The 20,883-nt window shown below is 49.8% G+C and overlaps 1 protein-coding gene across 2 annotated transcripts in view; it reads right to left on the reverse strand.

The window, feature by feature from the left end:
- The window catches only part of AKAP8 (A-kinase anchoring protein 8), a 925,614-nt gene that overhangs the window by 259,557 nt on the left and 645,174 nt on the right, over positions 1 to 20,883 (reverse strand). For both annotated transcript variants that reach the window (XM_078681924.1, XM_078681933.1), the window contains exon 10: positions 11,078 to 11,219. In XM_078681924.1, the coding sequence (XP_078538050.1) occupies positions 11,078 to 11,219 (142 nt within the window). The remainder of the gene's footprint in view (positions 1 to 11,077; positions 11,220 to 20,883) is intronic.

Raw genomic sequence — 20,883 nt, forward strand, 5'->3', positions numbered from 1 at the left:
TCGACGCGCTATCGCGACTTGGAGGGGATACGTTCGGCGTGGTTTAGTGCCCGGGAGGAGAAGACGGATCAGCTCCGGGTTCGTAATTCTACCGGCCAGGGTGCCGGTCTCCTGGGTATATCGGTCCGCCGTCCAGTACGACAGCCATTGGAGCTGCGCCGCCAGGAAGTAGGACTCAAAGGAGGGAGCTCCCAGCCCGCCCTGTGTCGTGGGGAGTTGGAGGGTTTTCAGAGCCACTCTGTGTCTACCCGAGCCCCAAACAAGGGTGCCCAAGAGAGAGTTGAGGTCCCGGAAGAAGGACCCAGGTGGCACCACTTGTAGGTTGGTAAAATGATAGAGGAGCCGGGGTAACATTACCATTTTAGCCAGGGCTATCCGCCCTATCGGGGCGAGCCGAAGCTTGGTCCAGAAGGCAACGATCGGGCGAAGGCTAGCTAGTGTTCTACGATGATTACCATCGAAGATGTCGGTCGGAGAGTGATTTAGACGGATACCGAGGTAACGGGGGGCCTCCGCGGACCATGCAAGTCTATGGGTCCCCAGCTCAACGTCCCAGGGTGGCAATTCCGGGTGGAAGGGGTAGATCGTAGATTTGTCCCAGTTTACTCTGAGTCCCGACGCATCTGCGAATTCAGCGAGCACCACCCCAATAGGGGTAAGATCCATTTCGATGTCCTGGACATAGATGAGGAGGTCATCTGCATACATCGAGACGCAGTGTGTGACGTCCGCAAGCGGGATGCCCCAATGTATTCCCTCCTGACGCAGTCTGATCGCCAGCGGTTCGACCGCTAGGGCGAAAAGAAGAGGTGACAGGGGGCACCCTTGACTGGTGCCCCGCCGGACCTCAAATGCAGGGGAAATGTGTTTCCCAATCCTGACACGTGTCTTCAGATCGGTATATAGGAGGCGCGTGTATGCTGTGAGTATCGGGCCAACGTTGAGACGGCGTAGGACCGAGAAAAGGTACGGCCAGGTGAGGGTGTCGAATGCCTTCTCTAGATCTAAAATGAGGCAGGCGGCGCGAGGAAATCTATCCCGCACCTGGTCCTGGACATGAAAGACCCGGCGGATGTTCTGTGAGGTGCTTCTCCCAGGAACGAAGCCGCACTGGTCAGGGTGGATCAGTGGGCATATGACCTGGGCGTATCTGTCGGCCAATATCTTCCCGAGGACCTTACAGTCCGCTGATAGGAGCGTGATGGGGCGATACGAACCCATGTGGCGCGAGTCTCTGTGAGGTTTGGGGAAAGTAACGATCACTGATTCTCGCAAGGAACAGGGTAGCACTCCTAGGTCAAGGGCTGTTGCAAATACCTGAGCCAGGCGAGGGACCACCAGGGGGGAGAATGTCAAGTAGTATTCTAGCGGTAAGCCGTCTAGGCCTGGGGCTTTATTACGAGACAGGGCTCGCAATGCGCGGGTGATATCCGAGGGTGCTATTTTAGCGTCAAGCGCACGCTTGTCTGCATCCGATATCGTGGGCAGCGACAGTGGATCGAGGAAGTGGTCCACAAACGACGGAGAGAGTTGTGTCGGGGTCCCGTATACCTGTGCATAATAGCGTTGGAACGCCAGAAGGATCTCTGCTTGAGAACGCACAAGCACACCTTCTAGGTTGATGATGTCCGTGATCGGTTTGATCTCAGTGTCTTGCCTCGCCATCCAGGCTAGCAGCGCTCCCGTTTTGTCCCTGTCTTTGTGAACTCTGGCGGCATAGGCCCTGAAATTATATTTCCTGAGATCAGCACAGGCTGCCTGAAACGTTGACTGCGCCTTAGCTGTGAGCACTGCGTGCTCCTCCGAGTCATTGGTTTGTTTAGTGAGTGCAGCTAGACGCTGTTCCGTGGTTGAGAGTGTCTGTTCCAATGTGCGGCGAACCCCTGCGATCTGTTTGATGCATTCCCCTCGGGCCACCACCTTGAACGCATCCCATTCTACTAGTGCCGATGTTGCTGTGTTCGCATTATGTGAGAAGTATTCCTGTATGCTGTTTTTGTGTGCGTCCCTGAACACCGGGTCTGTCAGTCCGTAGGGAGTCGCCAGTGGGGACAGGCGGGTGTGGGGGCCACCAGGTCAGGCGCAGTATGTGGGCGTCATGGTCCGAGATGATCCGACCCAGGTAGTCTGAGGAGATTAGTTTAGGGAGGATCGGTGCCGAGCATAAGAATCTGTCCAGGTGGACCTGAAGGTTGTGGGGTATCGAGTGGAATGAGTAAATGCGGGCATGGGGATATAAGTGCCGCCAAGCATCGGTAAGCGCCCAGTGTGTGGTCCACGCTCTGAATAGCTCCGCCTGCCTGGGGATTGGGGAACGCGCAGGAGGGGAGTGGGAACGGTCCAAAGAAGGGTCCAGCGTGCAGTTGTAGTCGCCCCCTAAGACCCACGGGACTGTAGTGAACTGGGCCAATACTCCTGTGAGGTGATCCCAAAATTTGTCTTGTTCAGTGTTAGGGGCGTAAATGCTACCCAGGAGTATCCCCTGTCCGTCTAAGAGCCCCTCCAGTAGTGCATATCTGCCTTCCTTGTCCACCACCCGTCTAAGTGTTCGGAAGGGGGTTCCTGGCCTAACCCATATTAAGGCGCCGCGCGCAAATGCGGAGTATGTCATGGCACAGAAGGTCCCTCGCCATTTGGCTTGTAATCTGCCTAATTCAGTAGCATTAATGTGTGTCTCTTGTAAAAGAGCAATATTAGCTGACATTCGCTTTATGTATGAGTAGACAGAGTAACGTTTACTGGGCGTGTGGAGGCCCCGTACATTGAGTGTGAGGACATTAACGTCCGAACGTGGAGCCATCATTACTAAGGGATTGTGTTCGTGAGCAGAGCCCCCCTGTGTCAGTCCCCAAGGGCAGTGTGGTTGTGTGACTCGTGTGTGGTCCTGCGCGCCATGCTTCCAAAGGTTTGGTAGGGGAACTGTCGGGAGTAAAAACAGGTATAACTAAGGGTGGGAAACAGTCCCAATACCAGGGATATATCACCGGGGGTGGCATATCCAAACCAATGTCCCACTAGGGGAGAAATATAACAGGAATCTGCGGGGGTGGCAGCATGTGTCATCGCTGGGCTTGTGCGCGAATCGGGCTTTTGTAGGAGATGTGTCTATCGCGCGCGAGCGCACACAGTTAATCAATTATGTAGCATTGGTCCACAAATAGCACATAGAGCGACCAAGAAAAGAGGATACAGTAGTAGTTAGTCCGCCCTTCAAGAAGGGGCGCCAGGTTGTCCAACCAGGGTAGCGTCCACCATGTGTGTGACAATGAGAGGGGAGGAAATCGGGCCAAACCCAGACATTGTGCCATCGCTGTCTCGGTCTTTCTCAGGGGTGAACAGATGCGGTTGGCGTTCAAGGTCCGGTGCTAGGGGAGAGAGGTGTAAATCTGTCACCGCTTTCAAAGCGTCCCGTCTCTCCCGCATGATTTGCGTAAGGTTGGGTGAGCCCGAGGGGGAGGAAGCTGGGCTTTTGGACGAGCCCGCCTGGGTACGTTTCGTGCCTCGTCGCCGGGCTCGGCGCGAGTTGCTGGTGTGTTCCCGTTGGGGTCTGGCTTTTGGGATCAGCGGGCAATGGAACTCAGCCCAATCATGTGCCTCATCCGCATTGGTGAAGAATAGGGCCTTTCCTTTGTGTAGTACCTTGAGGCGAGCCGGGAACAGGAGGGAGTATTGGATATCGTTCGCGTGGAGGCGTCTTTTAACATCCAGAAATGTGGACCTCTGCTGTTGGACTTCCCGGGCGTAGTCTGGGAACACCATGACTTGTTGGTCTTCTACCTGCAGGAGACCCGCTGCCCGGGCTGCTCGAAGCACTGCATCGCGGTCTCGGAAGTGCAGGAACTTGGCCAGCATGGGACAAGGAGGGAGACCCGGCTTAGGTTTCCGGGCGGGGACCCTGTGGGCTCTTTCAATAGAGAAGAATGCCGAGCGCTCCGATTCGGGGGTGAAAGAGCTGGTCCACGACTCCATGTAGGTCAGGGGGTCCGAGTTCTCAATACCTTCCGGCAGTCCAAGGACGCGGATGTTGCATCTTCTCGAGCGTCCCTCCAAATCAACCGCACGCGCCTCAAGGGCTGCCACGCGGCGTAAGACTTCCTGCATGTCCGTCGCCTGAGTTTTCACCTTGGGTTGCAGCGCGGACACCATCTGCTCTCCTTCCTTCACTCTATCCGCCAGCTTACGGTGGTCATCGCGAATCAGGCTGATGTCTGTCGTCAGGACATCCAGTCGTTCCTCCATCGAGAGTCGGGACAATTCAATAGCTGCCAGCACCTGGTCCAGTTACGCCGACAGTGTGGGGTCCGTATGTGGGGTGTTGACTTGCGTCCAGGCCCGCGTTTGCGGCATGTTCTCAGGGGCCATTTCAGGGACGGCGGTCGCCTGCTGGCCTCTTGGTTTCCCCATGGGGCCGTTGGGATGGGACTTGTAGCACCGTGTATTTAGGGGAACAGCGGGCCGCCGGACATCAGTTCGCTGGGGCGGTCGGCAACACTGCAGGGGTTGGTCACGTAGCTGGTGTCGGTGCGGGGGTGGTTAGGGGGTCCACCCGTGTAGTGTTCCCGCCCCGGTGGGGTGTCGAGCAGCAGACAAGTGTCAATGGTGAAGACAACTGGTGCCTATACGTGGTCTAGCAGCTCCGTGTACCCGGTAGTCCAGGAGCCCGGGGGGGGAGTGAAGACCGGGAGGGCCCAGATCCGGAGCGGGCTGGTGGTCCGCAGTTACTGGTGGTGTTGGTGAGGTGGTAGGGGGTTAAGTGCACATCCGTCCGTGGGCCCAGATGGATTGGGAGGCGTACCCTTTCGGCAGGCCTCTTCCGAGGTAGGGGGCCCCCCCCTGTCACCCACGGTAATGTTGTGTGGGGGGTGGCAGAGCCCCGCCCCTCCGACCGGTGCACAGAGCTGATGTTGGGCCTGGGGCGAAGCGGCAAAAATCCAGGAGTCCTAGTGTGTTGGAGGGTCGTCCTCGATGCGGCGGGCGGCCGACGCTGAGCTGAGGGCGTCGCTGCTCCTGCAGTGGGGGCGTGGCACCACACATCAAGCCCGGTGCTGGGGTCCCCTCGGGCGCCATGTTGAGGTCAGGCATTGCGGTCCGGAGGGTCGCCTCCAGGCCTAGTGATGCTTCGGTCCCTCCGCCCGGGGGACGGAAGGGCAGGCGTCTCTCGATGGATCCCGGAAAATGCAGGGGGCCGCTGGGGCGCCGGAGCCAATTCCTCGGGCAGGGGGGGGGGGGGGCAGGCACTCACCGCCCTGTAGGTGTCGCGGTGGTTCGCCGGGTCCGACGCTGCGGACCCGGCACAGTCAAGCTGTGGAGGCGTGGAGGCCGGGTCAGACTCCCCTCCAGGACTAGGTGCAGGCAATGCAGGGTCTCGGAGCGGCGGCCGCCATCTTGGGTTCGCTCGAGGAGCTCCGGTATGAAGCCAGGTCGAGTCTACGCCACACAGGGCTGGCCACGTCTCCCGACCCGGGTCTCCTTAGCGGCCGGTCGGTCGCACCGTGCAGGGCTCCCAATCAAGGGGATCAGACATGCAGTGGCGCCGGTCTCATCGGAGCCGAGCCGCGACTGCCGTTTTACAGCTCGGCGCGCGGCTCCGGCGTGAGGCGTCGCTGGGGATTCCGCGCGGCAGCGCAGTCTGCCTCGCACCAGGGGGGTGCCGCTGGATGTGGGGGCACCCTGTGTGCCGAATTCTGAAGTTGGGGCTCCCGGCGATCACTGGGACAGGGCAGGATGCTAGCCCGATCGCGGAGCCTCAGCAGAGCACAGCCGCCATCGTGGCTTGCTAAGCCACGCCCCCGATTTCCACCTCTTAGTGATGCCATGTTTTGCAAGGAGTAAAGCTAAGTCCGCAAACCTGGTTTGTACTTTAAGTTCTTTACGTCTTTTGTATAGACCTAATATACTTCTTTCTACTTTATGCCATCCCATGTTCCCTACTACCTCCTGTAGGATCGTGATTATACCCCCCCAATATGTCCGCAAGGTAGGGCAGTCCCACAACATATGTAACAGATTGGTGTCTCGCTCGGGGCACCAAGGACAGTGTGGCAGGAGAGCAGGAAAAATGGCATGCAGGCGATGGGGTGGTCAAGTACGCTCTTTATGTGATCTTATATTAAATTAACTTAAAACGAGAGTTACAGGGACCCATTTTGGGTATTCTAATACTGTTGCCCACTCCTTGTCAGACAATGGCCTATCAAAATCCAGTTCCCATTTGGTACGAGTCGCAGCGAGCGGAGTAGGACGGTGAGCACGTATGCCCCAGTAGAACCATCTGGTTAAGTGGCTACCACTCCCCATAAGATACATGTGATGAACCAACTCATGGGTATTGGGCTCTGCACCATCAGGTGGCCAAAACATACTGTGTCAGGCTCGCGTAGGTCAAAAACAGTGAGTCTGTGACACCCCTCTCATTTATGAAATCAGAGTGTGTAAGTAGCATTTTATCACCAAATAGGTCCCCAATTGTCGTCACTCCAGCCTGCGTCCAGGGGTCCAACCTGCGAGTGGTTAGTGTTCCTGATTTGTTTGGGATGCCTAGTAAGGGAATATTCGACGAATATGCGGGAAGAGTATTCGTGTATTTCAATGCCTGTTTAAGCCAAGTTTCAATATAGAGCGTAGCATTTTGGCCCTCCACGTCCTCCGGCAAGCTAATAATGTGAGTTTGTTGTTGCGACGTGCTCTGCCCTCTGCTTCCTCAATCCTCTCTTGAAGCTGTACTATCTGGTGTTGCATCCGCTCCAGCTCAGTTGAATGTTATTTCTGCTTTGGGATTACGGTTTGTACTGCCATCCTGTTTGCGGAAACATTGTCGGACAATTTCTTATGATCATTCCGAATGAGAGCGATGTCCGCTGTCAAGAGTCCCCAGCTGCTGCTCCATCAGCGCCCGAGATTGGCGAATTTCCTGCAAGATTAAATCCAGCTTGTCCAGTTGGGCGTCCCCCGCCTTGGGCGGCACCATCTCCGTGGAGGTGGCAGTTGAAGCAGGGCTAGAGCCCTCCTTGTCCTGATTCCTGCCCTTTGTCCGACCCATCTTATCACAAGAGGTGTAGCAGGGTCAATGGGAGGGATAAAGAGATAGCGGTCCCTGGCTGTTGTGGGTTGCACCACAGCGAGTACAGATACGATTAGCATCTCACAGGCAGCTGGTACTCCGAATCCCCTAAAAAAACAGGAGCCTCCGGTTCGCCAGATACCTCGCTGTAGGCTGCCGCCTCGATCAAGTGGTAGTAAGGCCAGGCTCGAGTGGCGTTACACTGCCGCAGTTCAATGCCAGAAGGGTATCTGCATGCGAACGCAAACCACCGGCCGTAGCAATTCACCATTACCAAGCTTGTCAGTAAAGCACCAGTGAATTGTCAGATAGAGGAGTAGTCCTTGAGTAGCTATTAGTGTATGAGCCGGGGACAGATAAAGGTGTCATTTATAAGGGCGGCGCCCCCGCCAGCTCCAACCCCACGTAAACACCGCACCACGTAGTATCTGTCCTGTGGTGCACCCATGAGTAAGTATAGCTACAAGCTGTTCCGCCGAAAAGGTAACTCTGCGGTTTAACGGCCAGAAGGGATTCCATCCGGCAACAGTCTGAGCAGAAACAAGAGCAACTTGAGGGTTCCCGGTTGCGTGCGCGCACTGCACCCTGCTCAAATGGATTCAGCAACCACCACGCAAAATGAGGGGGCTGCTCCAAGGCAGCTGGCCAGGACTTCCCCACAGTGTCCGCTCCCCAGGGGTAGGTACAGGCCCAAATCAGTAGTGGGGGAGGGGGCACGCTTGTTACAAGTCCCAGCGCGCCCCCCACAGAAGTAGAGTGCACAGGAGTCCTGCCTCCGCAAATTGTTACTCCATACCCCTATGCGCTGGGGCAGGAATCAGAGCGGACTCACCGAGGGTGGCTCAGCGAGGAGTCTGCGCGTCAGTTCGAGCCCGCACCAGCGCCGCCAGTCTCAATAGGCGCCACACCACAAGCAGCATAAATCCAAAAAAGAAGCTGGCGGTCAGCTCGGGGCTGCGCCGCTCGCCAGTCAGACCCCGGCGCACGCCGATGGATGTTGCAATCTCCGGAACCGCGTCTCGCTGCGCCGAGCAGGGCGTCCCTCCTCGGGTCCCAACAGTGCAAGCAGGGGAGCAATCCGCCTCACAGTGGGCAGAAATCGCCTGGGGCAGACACGGGGCAACGCCAGCAATCCCATGATCTCTCCATCAGCCAAATCCTAGGAGAGGGGGACAGGAGCCACCATTTTGTCCCACATCCGGCTGTTGCACATCTTCGCAAATCGAGCCCCTCCAGGCGGTCCACGGGGCTCCAGCACAGGTAGGAGGAGAGCAGGGACCCCACCACACTTCCTCAGTACTCTGCGAGGGATTGGGTGCCGTCTGAGTGCAAGTCTCCGGCTCCAATCGGGACCCCTGGCCAATAGCTCGGTGATCAGGCAGCCACCATGTACGGTGGTTAGCCACGCCCCATTGAGAGAAAAGTCAATGATGACCTTCTCTTTTCTTCTCAACCTTTTCTTCTTTGAGAAACTCCCTTGCATTTTAAGGTTCTTTATGATTTCCAGGAAAAGAAGTATATCAAGCAGCTCTGTTACTAATGACACATGTTAGGCAGCAGTCATACTATAGGTACAGCAATGTCCTTTTAGGGAAGTTTTTTTTTCTTTCTAAATTTGCCTTGATATTTTATGGATGGTGTTCCTTATGAACATGCTGTACTCTTCACCTCTCTCAGTATATAATTAAAGTGGGTGAGGTTGCACACTAGCTTGTAAGACTGCACCAATTTCCACAAATGTATGATGGTACATGTAGTCAAAAACAGATTTTACTCGCTGTAGTTGAGTTGTTGCTTAAATGTACAAACACAGCACAGTGCTTGGTAACTCCTGACAGGTGATTCATACTTTCTGTATTCTTCAGAAGAGTAAGCCTTGTGTGCGGGGCTTACTGTTGTATTATTCATGGCTAAGTGCCAGCGCAGCTCCCAGCTGCAAACATCAGGCACTTGAATATCTGTATATATTTATGTATATTGCATATAAAGTGTTCAATGTCCTTGCAAGCATTAGGAAATTATTCTAATATTCATAATAATCCAGAAAGATTCTATAATGCAGAAGTCATTGAGTAATTGCATGTATTTCCTAAGCAGGATTGGCAGAGGCATTCACAGTAATTTCTAAGGTTACTTGTCCATAAGATCTCACAAGACCTTTACCCCGACCAGAAGGTGTGGTGCACAGAGAGAATGGCTTTCCAGAATGGTGTTTGATCTTCCTTGGAAAAAGAATAAAAAAAGCAAAAAGGGGGAGGGGAGGGAGAATAGTTGGTATGTAAGTGTCTAAGGAGATGAGGGGGTCCGTAAAGGACTCACACACCCAGATAGGTGTCATGCTTCATCATAGTGCATGCTCCACGGTGGGCCGTGCTGCAATGCCCTACAGGACCCCTTCGGAGATCAGTGATCTTTTGTTCCAAAGCTGTATGTAAAATGGGGGTGTAGGGCCATCAAGTGTAGATTGGTGCAGCGATGTGTTTGTGTGTAAAAATAGTGTTGTTAAAATAGACTAAGTATTCTCTAAAACAAGTTTTAATAGGTGAGACTATTTGTCTGATTAAAAAAGTGGTGGCGAGCAGTAGAGGCAATGATCTCTGGTAACTAGAAAAAGTCAAAAGGTCACATGTTTCTTGTCGTGTCTGTCAAAAAAGATCAGATGGCAATTCGTCAGAACCGAAACAATTCTCATCTACACAATGGTTGGAATCCGGGCTAGTGTCAAGTATAATCCAATCACAAATAAACTTAATTGGGGTGTACCTTTTTAGAATATTTCTCAAACACGGACCCAATTAGGGTGGCTATTAAGCCTCCTCGAGTGGGGGCAGAGTAAATGCTAGTTTAGCGTGAGAGACGTAGTGATAGATGCAAGGCACAACCTACCAAATCTCTTCCGCCTCGGGAGAGTGTCAGCCCGACGAGGAGCACATCCTATGATGAAGCATGACACCCCTATGGGTATGTGAGGGCCCCAGTTCCTAATTAAACTGACCCCTGTCCATCTCCTTAGACACTTCCCGATCAACTATTCTCCACCCTGTTTTTCTTTTTCTAAGGAACTGCATACCTGTGTTGATATATCAGAATGGTTAGATCAACAGCCCATGGAGGCACCTTCGCTACTGGAGCAAAAGGCAAATAGTGAGCAGCAACTGACACTTTTGCAGTAGACTGTTTAACATTAAATTAAACAGTTGACTAGGAAGTCACCAGGTGTTGACATACATATTTTGACAGGAATTTTAGGAGCAGTAGACCATGACCTTTTGGGTGATGTCTTACAGATGTGCTTATAAAGAGGTCAGGAGTCAAACTGGAAGTCTAAGGAACGGCAGAAAAAAAGCTAACCTTTTGTCTGTACCTTAGAAACAGGCTCAGGAGGGTCCCTTCATCGCCTAAGAAGTCAAAGGCAGACTTTGTTTTAGTGCTCTTTATTTCCACTTTGCAAGCAAGAAGTCCAATGCTGGAGAACTAATATTTACACATGATTGTCTTATTGTTCTGTCTTTTATTTTGCTTTTAATATTTCATTTTAGCATTTTCAATATTCAGTTTTTTTTATTATAACATTAACTAGTACTTCATCACACAGGTCTGTAGTTTATTAGCAGCAAACACCAGCTGTCACTATTAACCTGCACTGTTGATCTTATGGATTCAAGTACTAAGCCACTGACTGATTTCCTAGCTTTTCTGTAAACCTGTTCCCTTCTCTGTTACCAACCTCAAATCCAATACCTGGTTGGCTTTCTCACAGTTAAGCCATAAAGCCCACTGTTTAATTACTGGAACCCCCTCACCTAAATATTGTACTAATTAGGAAGATTTTCATATTTTAGCAAAGTTTTAAAAAAGGTAGAAAGCTTTACAAATAGTCTATCTAGGTGATGGAAAGTATAACTCTGTAGCAAACATGGGGGTCCTTCATCACTGAAAAGACTGCCAACAAACAGCAAAAATAACAACATTAATATGGGTTGCTTTAAAAGTCAAATGTTATGATTGCATACATACCTGTAGGAACTCGACTGTTTTCTCTGGAAGTTTTGTACCAATGAATTGAAGAGTTTCTTTGTGGAAATTACTTCGCAGATGTGTTTGTATTTCTTCCTCTGAAATGGTGCGGAACTTGCAGACTGAGCAGGTGAATTGAATTCTGGGACAAAGATGCATTAAAATGCATTAAAACTGGGGCAGGGATGCAATAAAATATTGAAACTAGAATGCAGTAATCTATCTATTCTTATCCCCCAAACCAAGTTTTTTAATGTGCAAGTTCTGACAGTCGAGATAAAACGAAGCACCATGTATGCATTTTGTAAGGAATATTTAATCTACTCAATGTCCCTACCTCTCTCTCAGATCAGACTGTGCAAAACGACTGAATGCTCCCCTCTGGGTTTTAAACTGCATTCACTCCACAATCCCATTCCCATTGCGACAGGAATTTACTGTACAAAGCGTTCCACACCTTCAACAAAGCACACAATGGATTTGATTTCCAAGATTTTGTACTGTGGAGTTTACAACTTATAATTAAGAACCCAGTTCCAACTTTGGTTGCTTAAAGATTTTATTTCACTGAAATCTAATTTATCAATTCAAACAAAGGCTTCCGAGAGCACTGAAACCCAACATGCCCACTAAACTGAGGTAACGCTTAACCTGCATTGAAAGAACTTACAACACCCTACATGGATGGATTGCATTGGTGTGAAGTCATAATGTAAGAAAACATACGCTTTGTTTTAAGCATGCCTCAAGCCATAATAACCAATCCAAATTATGAAAACTATTAGGGAACCCCTTTACGAGTGAAGAATCTTCAATCGGTATAATGAATGAAATATCTTTCAGAAGGGAAGGTTACCTTCATATCATCCGTGTTTTCTATTATGTGAATCTATAATGAACTAATGAATACTGGATAACTCTTCCTATTTGCAGGTTATCACATCCAACACAAAGGTCAACTCCCGTAATGTATATGCATAATAATGAAGATGCCTCCTGGTGGAGAAGTTGCTTACATGTAACCATAGTCCTACATCGTGGGAATCGACATTCAATTCATGAATGATAAGGGCTCGATTTTGACAGGCCTGCAAGATTTGGTGTTATTTATCGCACCCAATGAAATCAAATAACCAGGGGGTTCGGAATTCACCAGATCCAATAATTAGCAGCAATGATGAGTTTGTGCCTACAATTGCAGATTTTAGTGATTTCTACACCAAAGTGTGCATATTTGGGTATTTCTGGGGTCTTTTATCTAATACATTTTGGCAGATTTGAACTGGCAAACTGTAAACGGTGAAGATGTGAAGTTTATACTATTACTTGCAATGACAATCCCTCAGCAAACAGGTCTCTGCATAGCTGCAATTTAAGAAGACATTTGTAATCAATCCTTCTATCGCTCTCCAAACCAAGGGTTCTGACATAACGCAGAGAGACTGAGGCAGTTAGTGCTTATGAACATTAAAATGCATTCCATCATGGAAACACCACTAAATTCATAAACACTGGAATATCTTGCCTAATGACCGCATGCACCAGCACATTTTTGTCCTTTCATCGTTAGCGGTTTCTATGCATTTTATGATATATTGATACATCATAAGGGTAGTGAAAGGGCTAATAGAAAACAATTAAATTATCTAAAAAAAAATTCAATAAGAGACGATCTGATCGATGTCCTTATTCCATCGCCATAGAGTAAGGACGTCGATCAGATCGTATTCAGTCGTATAAATTATGCTGTGCCCCGGATTGCCTGATTCGTTTAGCAAACTCTTGCCACACATACGGGCCTGAATATTACGTTCCATGGATGGTCTGGGCATCGGGGAATGATTCAGGCATGTGAATCTATGAAAGACACCCCAAATACTGGAGAAGGTCTGGGCACCACAGTCATGGTTTCTACTGAATAACGGGATTTGTCCTTGTTGGCTCTTGCCACTTTACGGGCATTGGTGTAACTGGGTTTTGGACACCAATTGAGCATTGCAAGATTGATGAGGGTCACTTCACCTGACCCCTTGTCCTGAGGAAGATCCGCATGGCTGAGGTATTAAAGTCCCTTGGTTGCTGATAAACCGGATATAAATGTCAACGCTACCCCCTACGGCACCTGGACCAATTCCCCTTTAGCATTACCCCTGTTTACAGCCTTAAGGAAACTCTCCTTACAACTTTAAAAATATAATTCAAAGGAATACTTTGCATGTTGCCAGGTTGCATCTAACTGTTTACTGGATATCAGTTTTGTACAGTCTTGTAAATATATGCCCTTTACTTTTCTACACGCTTTGAGCTCTCTTGACTCCTATATATACACTTGAGCACTCGTACTTACACGTTCCCTAGAACATTCTACCTTCTTGACCCTCTAATGATTGTTCCTTTAAATGACTAAAAAAATATATTGTTATAATACTTGGTGGTTTTTCTGCACATCTGTTTGTTTGAATTATTTTCACGATTTACAGATGTTTGTGAGCTGATTAATGTAAGCTCAAATAAGTTGATAATTCTGTTAATCTAACTCTTCCTTGAATAATTGGTCCAGGACCATTGTTTCTTTATAATAACTTATACCCAGGGACCATTTGGGAATACCCAATTGTTTATAATGGTTAGGATAAAATAGCCACCATTACGCCAAGAGCATAACAGAACCGTCTAATCACCGGAATCCGTTCAACCCGACCATCAATACAATTGTAACAACCACGAAGCAGGACAATTTATAAGATTATGCTCTCCTACCTATATACCTCTATTTAACACCATTTATTTTTTAAATAAACCAGGTACTTTACGATCCTTAACCGCTAAACGAACGCCATCTTAAATGGTGAAATACTTAATGTAAGGTACAGATAGCTGAAGAGAGGGCTATTACCTAGAATACATTAGATGTTGATTAGTATGTGGATGCTCCAAAAGTGCTCTAAAAATGTGCCATTGCTCAGAAAAAAGGTGATGTCAATAAATATATCAGTACTGAGCTTAAAACATGATGTAACTCACACCATAGTCATATACATAAATACTTTTTACGCATCTAGGATTACATGAAACTTCTTGCAACAATGTTTAAGTTGCTCATATCACTATCTAACTAGCTATTTACACATTGAGAATCTAATTGTGTCACGTGAACTTTCATAGATGATACCATGTTACTTAACAAAAATCTTGTGTCTGCGTGGGGTATGTAAGGGATGTTTTTAAATTCTCGGTATGCTCGCGTCACTCCATGAATCCTTGATTAAAGAAAGCAGGCCATCTCAAATCGGTCATTGAGCCCATAATGTACTACGGTATTCAACTTTTTTTTATCCAAAATGCCTCGCGCTTCAGGAGTTTTTTTTAATTATCTGTGCCTTGGCGAATAGGCACTTGTTCATTAATTTGGAACTTCAATTGCCTCAACACGCGACTTTCCTTCTACACCCCCTCCCGCCAATTACGCTCTTCCAACCAAGCCCTTGCTGCTGTCCCTCGCATCAACAAAACCACCATGGGAGGAAGATCCTTCTCCTAACTGGCGGCTAAAACCTGGAACTCACTTCCCATTCACCTTCGCCTCACTCAGAACCACCTAGCATTCAGAAAGCAACATAAAACCTGGATATTCGACAAGTAATTCCCCACCCTTCCTCAAGCGCCTTGAGACCCTCTGGGTATGTAGCGCGCTATATAAATTAATTGAATTGAATTGCACTCCTATTATCGATCTCAAGAAGAGCGACAATTAACTTGGTTGTCTGCCCCCATCCCGTCCTGATGAAGACCCCGCAGCAAGGGATCAACTAATTCCTGCAACTAATAGAGGGTCGAAACGTTGACGACTTTGTTGTTTGGCTATCAGCTTCAGGCCAAAATTTTGACATTTATGTATTTTGTGAAGTTTGATTTCAATCAAGTAATATATTGAACCTATGGTCTGTTGTTTGTTCATTTTTTTGATTAATATACAGATGCGTTTTCGCCACTTAGTTGTTTTTATTGTCACTATTCCCTATCCACACCATCCTCACCTCACACCACTTCCCACCTCCCTTGGGGCACTCCACAGCCTTTTTTGAATGTTTATTTCAAGATATGATATTCATTATATGCCTACATTGTGAATTAAAACGGTGAAGTTCCATTCACTGTTTCTTTTTCTTTATTAAATTGTGGTAATTAATGAATATACACTGGGACCCCTTTTTCTCAGTAACGATAATACCCAGGTCCCAGTGACTATGTTTGGGTGAACCCGTTTAATATACTCTATGTCACCTTGACAGCATGCTTCCTGTATGCGTATGCCTTCTAACATATCGTGGCATTCTGGGAGATGGAGTCTTTCCTTGGTTGAAAGGAACCAATTCGATTTAACAAACCTGATAATGAATCCACCTACAGAGGAAAGGCCATGGCTGCGACAACGTTGGCCCCTTGGTATGTTGCTATCTGGGCACCCTAAAGATACCCGCACCGAGTCATGCGTGTAGAACTGGAGGCACTCGGTGCACTTTGATGCATGGCATGCAGTAAAAAAAATAAGGCTGTGGTTTGGAATGCCAATAAAGTTTATTTCAGAGTGAATTTAAGAGGCCAGGAACAGGGTGTGTGTAAAATGTTGTGATATTGAGACAAAAGGTGGGAGGAACGCCAGATAAGGAGAGGGTCTGGGGCAGGGGTGGGTGGGGGCGTGGGGTTCTCGAGTTAGCGATAGTTAGCGATGTTCTTGGCAGATTTGACAAGAACAAACGCTACTGTGGAAGGTCATAGTGGTCCTTCGAGTACGAAAGTGAGAGCCCCCCTCAACCTCCTCACACCCCCTCCCCAAGAACACGTGATACATTAAATAATTAATGCAGAGGTTGCAGAATAGATATGTATTCGTCAGGAAAATCGCAGACACGGTCTCCCAGTGTCTGACGTGAAATTCAACTGTCCTTTAAAGAAAAAAAGCCTGTGGCAGGGGGAAGAGAGAGCGAGGAGAAGGGGAGAGGGGGGAGCAGCGCCATAAAGCGATTCTGGGAGCCGAGCCCAGACCGTGGGCAGGAACACTGTAAGTAGCACTCCCCCCACAGCTAATTTACCCCTAACTGGAGCGCTCACAGCCCCCCCACCCCAATACGGCAATAGTACCCATTTCGGAAAATGCTGTAGCTCCCTATCCTTATAACACAACCCCCCCTCCTATCCGCATTCCTTCTACCTCTACCTCTTCCCCTCCCCACAAAAACGTACCCAGCAAGGACCCCTCCCAGTCCAACCAGTCTACCTATACCTCTACCCCTCCCCACAAAAACACACCCAACAATGACCCCTTCCAGGCCAACCAGGCACCCCTAACGCAGTCGCCTGTACTTCTCGAGTCACCCCCGACCTCTCTAATAACTTTCCACCCTCAGAAAATGCCCCGCCCCCTTCGTCACTACACACCCCTACCCACCCTCATCCCTCTACGCAACCACCCATAGTAAGATCTAGCCCACACACACACGCAAATAAGATGACTAATCCTGACACCCTGCTTCGGCCCTTACACCCACTCCTCAGACACATTCCTCTATGTTACCTACCACATCCAACACTAGATTAGATGAGATCATGTCCACTCTCCACTCAATCAAAGAGGATCTCTGTGTTTTTAAAGAGATGCTCTCCAGACAGCCAGGGCTACCTAGTCTTTACAGAACATGGTCACCTAGCAAGCCCCCCGCCCGCCGACCTATCACCCCCATACGTTATGGTCCTTTTTGGGAAACAATACCTTACCGTAATCCATCCTCCCACCCAAGGCGCCCCTCCAACCCTCTGACGGAGAACGACTTACGCACTCTTCTTCTCTCCTACGAACTTTCCATTGCTAGTTCGCCCCCCTCAGACACATCCCCATCCCCTCTATCCTGTCCGACCCTAACAGGCCCTCTACCCATAACAATAGAGGTATAAACAAAAACAACCTTAGTAAAGTCCCAATCATGCAGGACCGCTCCACCCCTGCTACTCCCCGACTTAAATGCTCACTTCTGAACTGCAGATCGGCCTCTAAGCACGCAACCAACATAGCAGACCTCATTGTCTCCACTGACCTGGATCTGCTAATCCTCACTGAAACTTGGCTTAGTGAATCCTCTCCGCCTCTCATCGACATCCTTGTTCCACCTAACTATGACATCATCAGGCTAGACAGGAGTGGCAAGTCAGGAGGTGGAATTGCATGCATCCACCGGAGCAACATCACCGTAAATAGAGCCATATCACCTGCACCCCCCCTCTTGCGAATACATTTGCCTAGGCATCAACAGCAAGGGTAAACCTGTGTGTACGCTACACACCATTTATCACCCTCCTGGAGACAACCCCATCTTCATAGAACGCCTCATGGACGTGGTCACCACATACACGGGACGACAAAACACCCACATTTTTCTGGGTCATTTCAACCTTCATTGGCACGACCCTAATGATACTGTGGTCAACAGTCTTAAAAACTTCCTCAACGCCCTGGACCTCAACCAAATTTGCAACAGCCCAACACACAATAAAGGCGCAACTCTGGACCTAATAATCTCCAAGAGCGATTCCACTCACCTTGAGTCGATCCTCCCCTGCGATTGGTCGGACCACCACATCATCACCTTCTTTATCAATGAAACTATTAAACTCAACTCTGCTCAACCCACAAAACCCAAAGTTTGCAAAGAGACTGGAAAAAACTCAACCCACACATCTTACACATCTCCAGCCACAATCTACTCCTGCCACCCGCTGATGCCTCCAACGTACATGATCTCACCAACCATTATCTCAACTCCATGACTACCATAATCAACGAATTTTCCCCCCTTCAACTTAAGAGAGCTGCAACAAAAGACTCCAAACCATGGTTCAATGGCTCACTTAACGATGATAGGCACTCTCTTCGAACTGCCGAACGCAACTGAAGATCAGTCCCATCCGCCATATGATCCTAAAAGAAAAGAGAAATGCGTACTTTCGTAAGATCAGGCGCACTAAAGCAGACTTCTTCAGGCATCAACTTCACCAAGCAAGAAACCGACCAAAAAAACTCTTTGAATTAATCAAAACACGATCTAAAGACGCGCCTCAGCGTCCACCAGACCTATCGCAACCACAACCCACATGTGAAGACTTTTCGGCCTTCTTCAATCTGAAGACTGAGAACATCAAGAAAGATCTCTTCAATGATCTTCTCGCTCACTCCTGTCCACCCACCAATACCTCCCATCTACCCATAAGTGCAACACCTCAAGCACCCGCAAACTATGTTTTAAAAAACAATGCAGCATGGTCTACCTTTCACCTCTACTCTGAAGATGCTATAGGCGAGTTTCTCATGGCCCTGAATCCTTCCAATCACCTCACCGACCCTCTTCCCGCAAATGCGGTTAAGGAACTTACCCCATTGCTTCTCCCTCTCTGGACCAAAATCATTAACAGCTCACTCCTACAAGGTTGCATCTCTGACTCCCTTAAGGTTGGGCAGGTCTCTCCCAACCTGAAGTAACCCACATCGGACCCTTCGGACCTAAACAACTACCGTCCTATCACCAATATTCCCACGCTGGCCAAACTTCTGGAAAAATGTGTTCAGCACCAATTAACTAAACACATTGAACGCTTTAACCTTCTTAATAAACACCAGTCCGGTTTCCGAGCAGGTCACAGCACGGAGACAGCCATGACTCATATCATTGAGGATGCTCTCCAGATACTGGATCAGAATGGTTCATGCCTGCTTATCCTCCTAGACCTCTCATCAGCCTTCGATACTGTCAAACACAAGAAGCTGTCAGATCTTTTGAGCTCTAGAATGGGCCTGTCTGGATCAGTGCTCAACTGGTTTACCTCTTTTCTGCAAAACCAGACCCAGAAATTCAAGGTCAACAAGTCCTTCTCCAAACCCTTGCCAGTCTCGCTAGGCGTGCTACAAGGTTGCTCGCTATCACCAACACTTTTTAATTTATTTATGGAACCACTCCAAGATATGCTTCAAACGTCCAACGTGCAATTCCACATGTACGCTGATGATACCCAACTCTACCTTAAGATCAACACCCTTCAAGACATCAACCTTCTCAACGCGACCCTTAAGACCACCCAAACATGGCTGGCAGAGAATCACCTCAAATTGAATGCCTCTAAAACTGAATTCCTCCTAATTGCCCCTCCTGCCAAAGTCCCCATAATGCACGAATGGATCAAACACCTCATGGCATTCAACGTTCAGCCAACTATTGTGGACTCCGCGAAATCACTGGGCATAACACTGGACTGCAACCTCAACATGCAGAAACACAATGGGATCGCCACTAAGGGAGCTAACTTCCAGATTAACTCACTGAGGAAAATGAAACCCTTCCTACCGGCCAACGACTTCAAAATGGCGGTGCAAGCTCTAGTTCTACCTCGTTTGGACTACGGAAGTGTCTCTGTTGGACCCGGCCTCGTGGCGTGGTTCGCCTCTGTCCCTCCCCACCCTGTGAGTGTAGGCCTGTACCCCGAGTCCCCTGCGCAGCCTCCCTATTAGTGTAGCCTGCACCCCAAGCCTGGTCGTCCTACTCCAAGTAAACCTAGATCCCCCGAGAACCTTGACCAGGCCTGCCTTTCCCGCTCCATGCCCGGCTCCGAGCGCCTAACCATGCATGCCCCACAAGGCCCGGACGCCATTTTCCCTTCCCGAGATCCCCGTCTCCCTGGGCCTAGCGTGACCCCGGCCCCAGCGAAACCCAGACTCCAAAGGCGCGCCAGTCCCGGATGGGGGGTAAAGGGCTCCCCGAGTGAGATAAGCCAGGGAGTTTCGATGGCACCTCCAGCCTCCCCCGAGAGGCCGGTATCTGTCACACCTTTGGCCCTCCCCTATGGGCCAGTTTCGATCACCCCTCTGGCCTCCCCAAGGGCTGGCTCCAGACCCGCTGGGCGTCTGGGAATTCCCGGGCCCATCTTTCAAAGGGATCAAAGAGCCAACCGCCGGACCCCGCCAACGACCAGCCCCCCCCGGGCAGGAGACCTCCGCCTGCGAAGGTCCGGAGATCAAAGAGCAAAAGGACTATAACTGGGCCCGCCCGACAACTAGCGGGCAGTGGTATCTTGGACCTGAAGCCTGCTGATCTGATCGCGGCTGACCCTAAGACGAACTCTTCTGGAACCTCGGAGCCCTGCTGACGCTGTCGCGGCTCAAGCTGAACTGAACCATCGGAGCCCTGCTGACGCTGTCGCGGCTCAAGCTGAACTGAACCATCGGAGCCCTGCTGTCGCGGCTCAAGCTGAATTGAACCATCGGAGCCCTGCTGACGCTGTCGCGGCTCAAGCTGAACTGTAACCATCGGAGCTCTGCTGACGCTGTCGCGGCTCGACCTTTCCAAGACCATCCGAGCCCTGCTGATGCTGTCACGGCTCCTCACGAACTTCTCCAGATCGAGCCCTGCTGACCTCGTCGCGGCTGGAGGAGTACTCTGGTCCGGTTGGACCATCGAGACCACCATCACGACCGCGCCGACTCGACGGAGGCGAAGCAGCCAGTACGACCATCCTCCCGTATCCCCCGGCTCGAGGATTGAGAGCTGTGCGTAGGGTACGCCCCGTACTGACCCAGAGACTAAAAGACTGTCCCTCTTCCCCCTTCCCGAATCCTCCAAGACTTGGTCGTCCCTCGACCGCTGTGTATATAAGAGTGCTTCCTTCGTTTATTGCTTATATAAAGAACTTGTTACTAGAATCCAACGGTGTGGTGTCTGTTCATAGTGTGGTGTGAGCTCAGTGTGTACGATCCTAGACTCGAA

This window comes from Lissotriton helveticus, chromosome 1_1 (assembly GCF_964261635.1).
Source record: "Lissotriton helveticus chromosome 1_1, aLisHel1.1, whole genome shotgun sequence".
In the NCBI taxonomy this organism is placed as follows: Eukaryota; Metazoa; Chordata; class Amphibia; order Caudata; family Salamandridae; genus Lissotriton; species Lissotriton helveticus.